The 14,189-nt window shown below is 46.6% G+C and overlaps 1 protein-coding gene across 1 annotated transcript in view; it reads right to left on the bottom strand.

Moving 5' to 3' along the window:
• Positions 1 to 261: 261 nt before the first annotated feature.
• Positions 262 to 14,189, bottom strand: part of LOC129831349 (immunoglobulin kappa light chain-like) — a 184,725-nt gene continuing 170,797 nt past the window's right edge. Inside the window, exons 2-5 of the mRNA XM_055894686.1 lie at positions 13,151 to 13,276; positions 12,727 to 13,054; positions 1,554 to 1,591; positions 262 to 881 (exon numbers count right to left, since the gene is read on the bottom strand). Coding sequence (XP_055750661.1) covers positions 550 to 881; positions 1,554 to 1,591; positions 12,727 to 13,054; positions 13,151 to 13,190 — 738 coding nt within the window. The 5' untranslated portion in view covers positions 13,191 to 13,276 and the 3' untranslated portion in view covers positions 262 to 549. The remainder of the gene's footprint in view (positions 882 to 1,553; positions 1,592 to 12,726; positions 13,055 to 13,150; positions 13,277 to 14,189) is intronic.

Below are 14,189 nucleotides of genomic sequence, written 5' to 3'. Positions count from 1 at the left end.
ATGATAATAAACCAGGTAAGGATTCTGGGCTCTTCTGTCTTGGTTGAATTTAAACAGTCATTCTCCAGATTCACCCTCATTTAGTGCTGCTAACACTGATGTTCATCAACATGCTCAAATACAAACACGTGTTCTTTAGAATGTTCTTTATTTAATATCCACAATACAGCAAAGCTCTAACAATTCCTCTATTAATCATTAGTAATTCAACTCATTTCACAACAGTAGAGAGATATAGTCATCATGACAGTATTTCAGATGTAATGTTTTAGAGAACATGATGCTGGTACAGTGAATGCATCAATAGTAACTTGTCATGAGAAACAACCCTCAACAACTATTTGACATCACATTGGTTATTGTCATACTATTTACTGCTGCATTCAGACTTCAGCCCAATATCATCCATGTTGTTAGGATTTTAACTTCTATATTTAACAGCAAAGCAAGGATCAAAACACAACTTAAACGTTCTAACGAAATAACAGCTGCACTCATTGTGAAGCTATAACAAACTACCAGTTGTATTGATTGTCTGAAACTATTGATTTACAGACTACAACTAGTCTTTCTGATCTCTTTCTCAGAGAATGTTGACCCCAACGACACTTTACAGGTGAACACCAGGTCCTTGTCCCAGTCTGCAGTCTGAATGGTCAGATAGCTGCTGATCTTGAAGGTTTTGTCTGGTTGCTGCTCAGCAGGGCTGGTAGAAACATCTTCTGTCACTGATTCACCGTTAGACATCCAGCTGACATCTGCCAACCCCTTGGACTTCTGAGACAGGTTACTAGTCAGACACACCAGTGTTGCTCTGCTGGACTTGAGGTCTTCAGTGGATGGAGGGAACAGGGTCACAGCAGGTGTAGCCAGATCTCCATCTGTAGAAAGTAGTCAACGGATGGGATGAGAAGAAAACACAATGGATACCTGTTTATATTTCAGTACATGTGGGTATCATTACCAATACACCCTGCATTAAGAGCAATTATATAGAGAACTGCTCTTCATGATGTTTACAATGATACTGATATAAGTCATGATACTGTGTTAAAATGTTATTTTCCATGGAACAGAGAGACAGAGACATGTCAGGAAACATTATTTATAATATTTCTTCACAGTTCTGGAAGACTAAAATGCTAAAAGCTGAATGAAATGTGGACATTGTTCAAATAAAATACAAATAATTCACAAGCAGGTGGGGTAAGAAAAAGTATGCATTTGTCTAAGAAATTGAGCTGGATAAAACACTTTGAGATTAAGTATCTCCTTTACATTGAGTTATATAGACAGAATAACAGAAACACAAGAAAAGCATGATAAAACACGAACATCCCAGACCAACCAGAGACATTCACACAGTCATCAAACTGTTTATAAAAAATTTACAAACAACATACGAGACAAGATTTAAGCAGGTACAAAATATTAAATCAGTAAATATAAACGATATTTTATGAATTAAAACATTTAAAAATAATAATATCTTAACAACGTTATATTAGAAACAAAACATATTCTGTAGATTAAAACAATAGAAGGGTACTCACCAGTAACAATGAGCTTGGTTCCTTGTCCGAATACCACAGTGATTCAGTTTGTATACACAGCCGTACAAAAACCTCCTCACTCTCTCTACTGAGAGGACAGGAACTGAAACATCCCATTCAGACAAAGCTTCACTCTCTCTACTGGCCGTCTCTATCATCAACAGTCACCAGGTTACAGTCCAGAGTGGCCGTCTCTATTATCAACAGTCCCCAGGTTACAGTATAGAGTGGCTGTCTCTATCACCAACAGTCCCCAGGTTACAGTCCAGAGTGGCCGTCTCTATCATCAACAGTCCCCAGGATACAGTCCAGAGTGGCCGTCTCTATCATCAACAGTCCCCAGGTTACAGTCCATAGTGGCCGTCTCTATTATCAACAGTCCCCAGGTTACAGTCCAGAGTGGCCGTCTTTATTATCAACAGTCCACAGGTTACAGTCCAGAGTGGCCGTCTCTATCATCAACAGTCCCCAGGTTACAGTCCAGAGTGTCCGTCTCTATTATCAACAGTCCCCAGGTTACAGTCCAGAGTGGCCGTCTCTATTATCAACAGTCCCCAGGTTACAGTCCAGAGTGGCCGTCTCTATCATCAACAGTCCCCAGGTTACAGTCCAGAGTGGCCGTCTCTATCATCAACAGTCCCCAGGTTACATTCCAGAGTGGCCGTCTTTATTATCAACAGTCCCCAGGTTACAGTCCATAGTGGCCGTCTCTATTATCAACAGTCCCCAGGTTACAATCCAGAGTGGCCGTCTCTATTATCAACAGTCCCCAGGTTACAGTCCATAGTGGCTGTCTCTATTATCAACAGTCCCCAGGTTACAGTCCATAGTGGCCGTCTTTATTATCAACAGTCCCCAGGTTACAGTCCAGAGTGGCCGTCTCTATTATCAACAGTCCCCAGGTTACAGTATAGAGTGGCTGTCTCTATCATCAACAGTCCCCAGGTTACAGTCCAGAGTGGCCGTCTCTATCATCAACAGTCCCCAGGTTACAGTCCAGAGTGGCCGTCTCAATCATCAACAGTCCCCAGGTTACAGTCCAGAGTGTCCATCTCTATTATCAACAGACCCCAGGTTACAGTCCAGAGTGTCCATCTCTATTATCAACAGTCCCCAGGTTACAGTCCAGAGTGGCCATCTCTATCATCAACAGACCTCCCCAGGTTACAGTCCAGAGTGTCCGTCTCCATCATCAACAGTCCTCCCCAGGTTACAGTCCAGAGTGGCCGTCTCTATCATCAACAGTCCCCAGGTTACAGTATAGAGTGGCTGTCTCTATTATCAACAGTCCCCAGGTTACAGTCCAGAGTGGAGGTCTCTATTATCAACAGTCCCCAGGTTACAGTCCAGAGTGGCCGTCTCTATTATCAACAGTCCCCAGGTTACAGTCCAGAGTGGCCGTCTCTATTATCAACAGTCCCCAGGTTACAGTCCAGAGTGGCCGTCTCTATTATCAACAGTCCCCAGGTTACAGTCCAGAGTGGCCGTCTCTATTATCAACAGTCCCCAGGTTACAGTCCAGAGTGGCCGTCTCTATTATCAACATTCCCCAGGTTACAGTCCAGAGTGGCCATCTCTATTATCAACATTCCCCAGGTTACAGTCCAGAGTGGCCGTCTCTATCATCAACAGTCCCCAGGTTACAGTCCAGAGTGGCCGTCTCTATTATCAACAGTCCCCAGGTTACAGTCCAGAGTGGCCGTCTCTATTATCAACAGTCCCCAGGTTACAGTCCAGAGTGGCCGTCTCTATTATCAACAGTCCCCAGGTTACAGTATAGAGTGGCTGTCTCTATCATCAACAGTCCCCAGGTTACAGTCCAGAGTGGCCGTCTCTATCATCAACAGTCCCCAGGTTACAGTCCAGAGTGGCCGTCTCTATCATCAACAGTCCCCAGGTTACAGTCCAGAGTGTCCATCTCTATTATCAACAGACCCCAGGTTACAGTCCAGAGTGTCCATCTCTATTATCAACAGTCCCCAGGTTACAGTCCAGAGTGGCCATCTCTATCATCAACAGACCTCCCCAGGTTACAGTCCAGAGTGTCCGTCTCCATCATCAACAGTCCTCCCCAGGTTACAGTCCAGAGTGGCCGTCTCTATCATCAACAGTCCCCAGGTTACAGTATAGAGTGGCTGTCTCTATTATCAACAGTCCCCAGGTTACAGTCCAGAGTGGAGGTCTCTATTATCAACAGTCCCCAGGTTACAGTCCAGAGTGGCCGTCTCTATTATCAACAGTCCCCAGGTTACAGTCCAGAGTGGCCGTCTCTATTATCAACAGTCCCCAGGTTACAGTCCAGAGTGGCCGTCTCTATTATCAACAGTCCCCAGGTTACAGTCCAGAGTGGCCGTCTCTATTATCAACAGTCCCCAGGTTACAGTCCAGAGTGGCCGTCTCTATTATCAACATTCCCCAGGTTACAGTCCAGAGTGGCCATCTCTATTATCAACATTCCCCAGGTTACAGTCCAGAGTGGCCGTCTCTATCATCAACAGTCCCCAGGTTACAGTCCAGAGTGGCCGTCTCTATTATCAACAGTCCCCAGGTTACAGTCCAGAGTGGCCGTCTCTATTATCAACAGTCCCCAGGTTACAGTCCAGAGTGGCCGTCTCTATTATCAACAGTCCCCAGGTTACAGTATAGTGTGGCTGTCTCTATCATCAACAGTCCCCAGGTTACAGTCCAGAGTGGCCGTCTCTATCATCAACAGTCCCCAGGTTACAGTCCAGAGTGGCCGTCTCTATCATCAACAGTCCCCAGGTTACAGTCCAGAGTGTCCATCTCTATTATCAACAGACCCCAGGTTACAGTCCAGAGTGTCCATCTCTATTATCAACAGTCCCCAGGTTATAGTCCATAGTGGCCATCTCTATCATCAACAGACCTCCCCAGGTTACAGTCCAGAGTGTCCGTCTCCATCATCAACAGTCCTCCCCAGGTTACAGTCCAGAGTGTCCGTCTCCATCATCAACAGTCCCCAGGTTACAGTCCAGAGTGGCCGTCTCTATCATCAACAGTCCTCCCCAGGTTACAGTCCAGAGTGGCCGTCTCTATCATCAACAGTCCCCAGGTTACAGTCCATAGTGGCCGTCTCTTATCAACAGTCCCCAGGTTACAGTCCAGTGTGGCCGTCTCTTATCAACAGTCCCCAGGTTACAGTCCATAGTGGCCGCCTCTATTATCAACAGTCCCCAGGTTACAGTCCAGAGTGGCCGTCTTTATTATCAACAGTCCCCAGGTTACAGTCCAGAGTGGCCATATCTATCAACAACAGTCCCCAGGTTACAGTCCAGAGTGGCCGTCTCTATTATCAACAGTCCCCAGGTTACAGTCCAGAGTGGCCGTTTCTATCATCAACAGTCCCCAGGTTACATTCCAGAGTGGCCGTCTCTATTATCAACAGTCCCCAGGTTACAGTCCAGAGTGGCCGTCTCTACTATCAACAGTCCCCAGGTTACAGTCCAGAGTGGCCGTCTCTATTATCAACAGTCCCCAGGTTACAGTCCAGAGTGGCCGTCTCTATTATCAACAGTCCCCAGGTTACAGTCCAGAGTGGCCGTCTCTATTATCAACAGTCCCCAGGTTACAGTCCAGAGTGGCCATCTCTATTATCAACAGTCCCCAGGTTACAGTCCAGAGTGGCCGTCTCTATTATCAACAGTCCCCAGGTTACAGTATAGAGTGGCTGTCTCTATCATCAACAGTCCCCAGGTTACAGTCCAGAGTGGCCGTCTCTATCATCAACAGTCCCCAGGTTACAGTCCAGAGTGGCCGTCTCTATTATCAACAGTCCCCAGGTTACAGTCCATAGTGGCCGTCTCTATTATCAACAGTCCCCAGGTTACAGTCCAGAGTGGCCATCTCTATCATCAACAGTCCCCAGGTTACAGTCCATAGTGGCCGTCTCTATTATCAACAGTCCCCAGGTTACAGTCCAGAGTGGCCGTCTTTATTATCAACAGTCCACAGGTTACAGTCCAGAGTGGCCGTCTCTATCATCAACAGTCCCCAGGTTACAGTCCAGAGTGTCCGTCTCTATTATCAACAGTCCCCAGGTTACAGTCCAGAGTGGCCGTCTCTATTATCAACAGTCCCCAGGTTACAGTCCAGAGTGGCCGTCTCTATCATCAACAGTCCCCAGGTTACAGTCCAGAGTGGCCGTCTCTATCATCAACAGTCCCCAGGTTACATTCCAGAGTGGCCGTCTTTATTATCAACAGTCCCCAGGTTACAGTCCATAGTGGCCGTCTCTATTATCAACAGTCCCCAGGTTACAATCCAGAGTGGCCGTCTCTATTATCAACAGTCCCCAGGTTACAGTCCATAGTGGCTGTCTCTATTATCAACAGTCCCCAGGTTACAGTCCATAGTGGCCGTCTTTATTATCAACAGTCCCCAGGTTACAGTCCAGAGTGGCCGTCTCTATTATCAACAGTCCCCAGGTTACAGTATAGAGTGGCTGTCTCTATCATCAACAGTCCCCAGGTTACAGTCCAGAGTGGCCGTCTCTATCATCAACAGTCCCCAGGTTACAGTCCAGAGTGGCCGTCTCAATCATCAACAGTCCCCAGGTTACAGTCCAGAGTGTCCATCTCTATTATCAACAGACCCCAGGTTACAGTCCAGAGTGTCCATCTCTATTATCAACAGTCCCCAGGTTACAGTCCAGAGTGGCCATCTCTATCATCAACAGACCTCCCCAGGTTACAGTCCAGAGTGTCCGTCTCCATCATCAACAGTCCTCCCCAGGTTACAGTCCAGAGTGGCCGTCTCTATCATCAACAGTCCCCAGGTTACAGTATAGAGTGGCTGTCTCTATTATCAACAGTCCCCAGGTTACAGTCCAGAGTGGAGGTCTCTATTATCAACAGTCCCCAGGTTACAGTCCAGAGTGGCCGTCTCTATTATCAACAGTCCCCAGGTTACAGTCCAGAGTGGCCGTCTCTATTATCAACAGTCCCCAGGTTACAGTCCAGAGTGGCCGTCTCTATTATCAACAGTCCCCAGGTTACAGTCCAGAGTGGCCGTCTCTATTATCAACAGTCCCCAGGTTACAGTCCAGAGTGGCCGTCTCTATTATCAACATTCCCCAGGTTACAGTCCAGAGTGGCCATCTCTATTATCAACATTCCCCAGGTTACAGTCCAGAGTGGCCGTCTCTATCATCAACAGTCCCCAGGTTACAGTCCAGAGTGGCCGTCTCTATTATCAACAGTCCCCAGGTTACAGTCCAGAGTGGCCGTCTCTATTATCAACAGTCCCCAGGTTACAGTCCAGAGTGGCCGTCTCTATTATCAACAGTCCCCAGGTTACAGTATAGAGTGGCTGTCTCTATCATCAACAGTCCCCAGGTTACAGTCCAGAGTGGCCGTCTCTATCATCAACAGTCCCCAGGTTACAGTCCAGAGTGGCCGTCTCTATCATCAACAGTCCCCAGGTTACAGTCCAGAGTGTCCATCTCTATTATCAACAGACCCCAGGTTACAGTCCAGAGTGTCCATCTCTATTATCAACAGTCCCCAGGTTACAGTCCAGAGTGGCCATCTCTATCATCAACAGACCTCCCCAGGTTACAGTCCAGAGTGTCCGTCTCCATCATCAACAGTCCTCCCCAGGTTACAGTCCAGAGTGGCCGTCTCTATCATCAACAGTCCCCAGGTTACAGTATAGAGTGGCTGTCTCTATTATCAACAGTCCCCAGGTTACAGTCCAGAGTGGAGGTCTCTATTATCAACAGTCCCCAGGTTACAGTCCAGAGTGGCCGTCTCTATTATCAACAGTCCCCAGGTTACAGTCCAGAGTGGCCGTCTCTATTATCAACAGTCCCCAGGTTACAGTCCAGAGTGGCCGTCTCTATTATCAACAGTCCCCAGGTTACAGTCCAGAGTGGCCGTCTCTATTATCAACAGTCCCCAGGTTACAGTCCAGAGTGGCCGTCTCTATTATCAACATTCCCCAGGTTACAGTCCAGAGTGGCCATCTCTATTATCAACATTCCCCAGGTTACAGTCCAGAGTGGCCGTCTCTATCATCAACAGTCCCCAGGTTACAGTCCAGAGTGGCCGTCTCTATTATCAACAGTCCCCAGGTTACAGTCCAGAGTGGCCGTCTCTATTATCAACAGTCCCCAGGTTACAGTCCAGAGTGGCCGTCTCTATTATCAACAGTCCCCAGGTTACAGTATAGTGTGGCTGTCTCTATCATCAACAGTCCCCAGGTTACAGTCCAGAGTGGCCGTCTCTATCATCAACAGTCCCCAGGTTACAGTCCAGAGTGGCCGTCTCTATCATCAACAGTCCCCAGGTTACAGTCCAGAGTGTCCATCTCTATTATCAACAGACCCCAGGTTACAGTCCAGAGTGTCCATCTCTATTATCAACAGTCCCCAGGTTATAGTCCATAGTGGCCATCTCTATCATCAACAGACCTCCCCAGGTTACAGTCCAGAGTGTCCGTCTCCATCATCAACAGTCCTCCCCAGGTTACAGTCCAGAGTGTCCGTCTCCATCATCAACAGTCCCCAGGTTACAGTCCAGAGTGGCCGTCTCTATCATCAACAGTCCTCCCCAGGTTACAGTCCAGAGTGGCCGTCTCTATCATCAACAGTCCCCAGGTTACAGTCCAGAGTGGCCGTCTCTTATCAACAGTCCCCAGGTTACAGTCCAGTGTGGCCGTCTCTTATCAACAGTCCCCAGGTTACAGTCCATAGTGGCCGCCTCTATTATCAACAGTCCCCAGGTTACAGTCCAGAGTGGCCGTCTTTATTATCAACAGTCCCCAGGTTACAGTCCAGAGTGGCCATATCTATCAACAACAGTCCCCAGGTTACAGTCCAGAGTGGCCGTCTCTATTATCAACAGTCCCCAGGTTACAGTCCAGAGTGGCCGTTTCTATCATCAACAGTCCCCAGGTTACATTCCAGAGTGGCCGTCTCTATTATCAACAGTCCCCAGGTTACAGTCCAGAGTGGCCGTCTCTACTATCAACAGTCCCCAGGTTACAGTCCAGAGTGGCCGTCTCTATTATCAACAGTCCCCAGGTTACAGTCCAGAGTGGCCGTCTCTATTATCAACAGTCCCCAGGTTACAGTCCAGAGTGGCCGTCTCTATTATCAACAGTCCCCAGGTTACAGTCCAGAGTGGCCATCTCTATTATCAACAGTCCCCAGGTTACAGTCCAGAGTGGCCGTCTCTATTATCAACAGTCCCCAGGTTACAGTCCAGAGTGGCCGTCTCTATTATCAACAGTCCCCAGGTTACAGTCCAGAGTGGCCGTCTCTATTATCAACAGTCCCCAGGTTACAGTCCAGAGTGGCCGTCTCTATTATCAACAGTCCCCAGGTTACAGTATAGAGTGGCTGTCTCTATCATCAACAGTCCCCAGGTTACAGTCCAGAGTGGCCGTCTCTATCATCAACAGTCCCCAGGTTACAGTCCAGAGTGGCCGTCTCTATTATCAACAGTCCCCAGGTTACAGTCCATAGTGGCCGTCTCTATTATCAACAGTCCCCAGGTTACAGTCCAGAGTGGCCATCTCTATCATCAACAGTCCCCAGGTTACAGTCCAGAGTGGCCGTCTCTATTATCAACAGTCCCCAGGTTACAGTCCAGAGTGGCCGTCTCTATTATCAACAGTCCCCAGGTTACAGTCCAGAGTGGCCGTCTCTATTATCAACAGTCCCCAGGTTACAGTCCAGAGTGGCCGTCTCTATTATCAACAGTCCCCAGGTTACAGTATAGAGTGGCTGTCTCTATCATCAACAGTCCCCAGGTTACAGTCCAGAGTGGCCGTCTCTATCATCAACAGTCCCCAGGTTACAGTCCAGAGTGGCCGTCACTATCATCAACAGTCCCCAGGTTACAGTCCAGAGTGGCCATCTCTATCATCAACAGACCTCCCCAGGTTACAGTCCAGAGTGTCCGTCTCCATCATCAACAGTCCTCCCCAGGTTACAGTCCAGAGTGTCCGTCTCCATCATCAACGGTCCCCAGGTTACAGTCCAGAGTGGCCGTCTCTATCATCAACAGTCCTCCCCAGGTTACAGTCCAGAGTGGCCGTCTCTATCATCAACAGTCCCCAGGTTACAGTCCATAGTGGCTGTCTCTTATCAACAGTCCCCAGGTTACAGTCCAGTGTGGCCGTCTCTTATCAACAGTCCCCAGGTTACAGTCCATAGTGGCCGCCTCTATTATCAACAGTCCCCAGGTTACAGTCCAGAGTGACCATCTCTATCATCAACAGTCCCCAGGTTACAGTCCAGAGTGGTCGTCTCTATTATCAACAGTCCCCAGGTTACAGTCCAGAGTGGCCGTCTCTATCATCAACAGTCCCCAGGTTACAGTCCAGAGTGGCCGTCTCTATTATCAACAGTCCCCAGGTTACAGTCCAGAGTGGCCGTCTCTATTATCAACAGTCCCCAGGTTACAGTCCAGAGTGGCCGTCTCTATTATCAACAGTCCCCAGGTTACAGTATAGAGTGGCTGTCTCTATCATCAACAGTCCCCAGGTTACAGTCCAGAGTGGCCGTCTCTATCATCAACAGTCCCCAGGTTACAGTCCAGAGTGGCCGTCTCTATCATCAACAGTCCCCAGGTTACAGTCCAGAGTGTCCATCTCTATTATCAACAGACCCCAGGTTACGGTCCAGAGTGTCCATCTCTATTATCAACAGTCCCCAGGTTACAGTCCAGAGTGGCCATCTCTATCATCAACAGACCTCCCCAGGTTACAGTCCAGAGTGTCCGTCACCATCATCAACAGTCCTCCCCAGGTTACAGTCCAGAGTGTCCGTCTCCATCATCAACAGTCCCCAGGTTACAGTCCAGAGTGGCCGTCTCTATCATCAACAGTCCTCCCCAGGTTACAGTCCAGAGTGGCCGTCTCTATCATCAACAGTCCCCAGGTTACAGTCCAGAGTGGCCGTCTCTATTATCAACAGTCCCCAGGTTACAGTCCAGAGTGGCCGTCTCTATCATCAACAGTCCCCAGGTTACAGTCCATAGTGGCCGTCTCTATTATCAACAGTCCCCAGGTTACAGTCCATAGTGGCCGTCTCTATTATCAACAGTCCCCAGGTTACAGTCCATAGTGGCCGTCTCTATTATCAACAGTTCCCAGGTTACAGTCCAGAGTGGTCGTCTCTATTATTAACAGTCCCCAGGTTACAGTATAGAGAGGCTGTCTCTCCTTTCTTCACTGTCACAACAGGAGGCTTCTGTGTCACCACAGTCACACCACTGACACCTGGGAAATAAGAAGATGACATGTAGTAAAGAGAAACAAACAGACTCATTATCAATAAACTAGAAAATAAACTTCCAGGAAGTCAGACTCCTTACATGTTAGAGCAGTGATGATAGTGCAGAGTGTCCCCAGCATGTTGTCAGTGTGTGGTGTGAACGGCCCTTACTGTCCAGCTGAGAGATGAGCAGGGTTGGAGTGTGAGGAGAGGAGAGGCTGCAGGACCCACCTATAAGGAGACAGACAGGGAGGACCAGAGGGAGGGGCCTCTATATCTAAGCCTATCAGCTTCTGTAATGATGGACTTCTGATCAATTTAAATTACTGTGTTACGGATACAGGTATCCTGTGTCTGTATTTATTTTCTATCCTTCTCCCCTCACAGGTGGCAATCATCATTCCCCAATCAGTCACCAATCAGTCGCTAATCAGAAGACACCTGCTCCTTTTCTCTTACCCTATCACATTCCCTTTCCCTTGGTTTAAAAACCCTGTCAGTTGTTTTCTCTGGAGCTCGATGTCTATGTCATGCAATCTCTCTCTAGATCGCTTGTGGTTTGCAACTACATGTCACTTTGTCTGTTACCCTGTGAGTATTGTTTTGTTATGGTGTTTGTTTGATGGTGGGAAAAGGGGGTACCAAGACAAGTCGTCCATGGGCATACACTACCCATAGGAATACTTTGTCTAAGAACACTAGTTAGAACTGGGCGGACCACCCGCTGTATTTTTAGTTAGTTAGTTAGCTGTATTGAAGTAGGCTAGACTAGCTTAGGGGTGTTTTGGGATATTTGTTTCTTTCCTTGGGTCCAGCTCAGCCCCTTTTCCTGCCCTCCTTTACCGCGTGTTTAAAAATAAACCATGAATGTTTGACGGTAATTTAGTTGTCCGTGGTTATTTCGTTCTCACTGTTACTTTTTCACTACTATAATTTGCATGTGTTATGTTACGGGTCTCGTTACAATCCCCCCTAGACTGCCGGTCCAAAGGGATTCGTAACACACTGTAACTATTCAACTATCAAAAATATATATATTTTAGATTGGACTAAAAAAAACATATGGGGTCATTTTGGTTACACTGAAAGGAGCAGTATTTAGTTTCATGTGAGTTATGTTGGTTAGTTTCCTTAAAATCAGCATGTTATAATATGTATAATAATAACATTATAATAATATTATCTGGACCTGATAGTGGGAATCTTGTCACGCACTGACCGTAGAGATCCTTTTTATGTCTCTATTTTGGTTGGTCAGGGCGTGAGTTGGGGTGGGCATTCTATGTTTTGTGTTCTATGTTTTCTTTTCTGTGTGTTTGGCTGGGTGTGGTTCTCAATCAGAGGCAGCTGTCTATCGTTGTCTCTGATTGAGAACCATACTTAGGTAGCCTTTTTCCACCTGTGTGTTGTCGGTAGTTGTTTTCTGTCTTTGTGTCTGTACCAGACAGAACTGTTTCGTTTCGTTCACTCTCTTTGTTGTTTTTGTTGTTTCAGTGTTCAGGTTATTTTATTAAATTATAATGAACACTTACCACGCTGCGTTTAGGTCCCCTTCTTTCCAGGACGATCGTTACAGTTCTGAACTAACCGTACATCACTAAATGACTGTTGATGTAATATGTCTCTACTGTAAACCAGGGGACTGACTATCATTGAGGTTCTGATACATGGAGTCTTCTGTTAGGACTGAACCTTCTGGAATATCACATTATCATTCATGCTTTGTGACAACTAGGTGTAATTGTTAATGACAACATTCTAGTAAATGTGTGAAGGGTTTTGTGTAAAACACAACATGGAATGTTCTCCTACTGCAGACACACTGGTTCAGGATGACTTGACATTCAGTTAGTGTCTATATTCAGAACATCTGAAAGCAGAAGTGAGTGTGTTTGGTGAGGAGGTTTTTGTCATGGTGTATATCACTGTGATACGTGCTCTTTAACAGAGCTGTCATATGTATGACAGTAATACACTGCTGAGTCTGTCTCCTCCACAGTATTAATAATCAAACGATAATCTGATTTAGACTGATGATTAGATGTGAATTTAGGAGAGGAGAAACCAGCGCCATAGGTAGGAGCACTATTAGGGTGGTAGAAATATAAAACAAACTGAGGAACTCCTCCTGGAGCCTGTTTAAACCAACGAGCACCACTATTCTGAACAGTCCCCAGGTTACAGTCCAGAGTGGCCGTCTCTCCTTTGCTCACCGTTACAACAGGAGGCTTCTGTGTCACCACAGTCACACCACTGACACCTGGGAAATAAGAAGATGACATGTAGTAAATAGAAACATACAGACTCATTAATAATAAAACAGGAAGTAAAACCTCCAGGAAGTCAGACTCCTTACATGTTAGAGCAGTGATGAGAGTGCAGAGTGTCCCCAGCATGTTGTCAGTGTGTGGTGTGAACGGCCCTTACTGTCCAGCTGAGAGATGAGTAGGGTTGGAGTGTGAGGAGAGGCTGCAGGACCCACCTATAAGGAGACAGCCAGGGAGGAGCAGAGGGAGGGGCATCTACAGTTAACCTATCACCAAGCCAGGGAGGACCAGAGGGAGGGGCCTCTATATCTCACTCTATCAGCTTCTGTATGATGGACTTTTAATCAATTTAAATTACTGTAACTATTCAACTATCAAAAATATATATATTTTATATTGGACTAACAAAAACCATATGGGGTCATTTTGGTTACACTGAAAAGAGCAATATTTAGTTTCATGTGAGTTATGTTGGTTAGTTTCCTTAAAATCAGCATGTCATAATATAGATAATAACATTATAATAACATTATCTGGACCTGATAGTGGGGTTCTGAACTAACAGTACATCACTAAATGACTGTTGATGTAATATGTCTCTACTGTAAACCAGGGGACTGACTATCATGGAGGTTGTCTGATACATGGAGTCTTCTGTTAGGACTGAACCTTCTGGAATATCACTTTATCATTCATGCTTTGTGACAACTAGGTGTAATTGTTAATGACAACATTCTAGTAAATGTGTGAAGGGTTTTGTGTAAAACACAGGCATGGAATGTTCTCCTACTGCAGACACACTGGTTCAGGATGACTTGACATTCAGTTAGTGTCTATATTCAGAACATCTGAAAGCAGAAGTGAGTGTGTTTGGTGAGGAGGTTTTTGTCATGGTGTATATCACTGTGATACGTGCTCTTTAACAGAGTCGTCCCATGTCTGACAGTAATACACTGCTGAGTCTGTCTCCTCCACAGAATTAATAATCAAACGATAATCTGATTTAGACTGATGATTAGATGTGAATTTAGGAGAGGAGAAACCAGAGCCATAGGTAGGAGCACTATTACCATGGTAGAACCTTATCACATACTGAGGAACTCCTCCTGGAACCTGTTTATACCAACG

Source organism: Salvelinus fontinalis, chromosome 2 (genome assembly GCF_029448725.1).
Source record: "Salvelinus fontinalis isolate EN_2023a chromosome 2, ASM2944872v1, whole genome shotgun sequence".
NCBI lineage: Eukaryota > Metazoa > Chordata > Actinopteri > Salmoniformes > Salmonidae > Salvelinus > Salvelinus fontinalis.
Note: the sequence above shows the minus strand (reverse complement) of the source record. Positions and strands in the feature narration are given on the sequence as shown.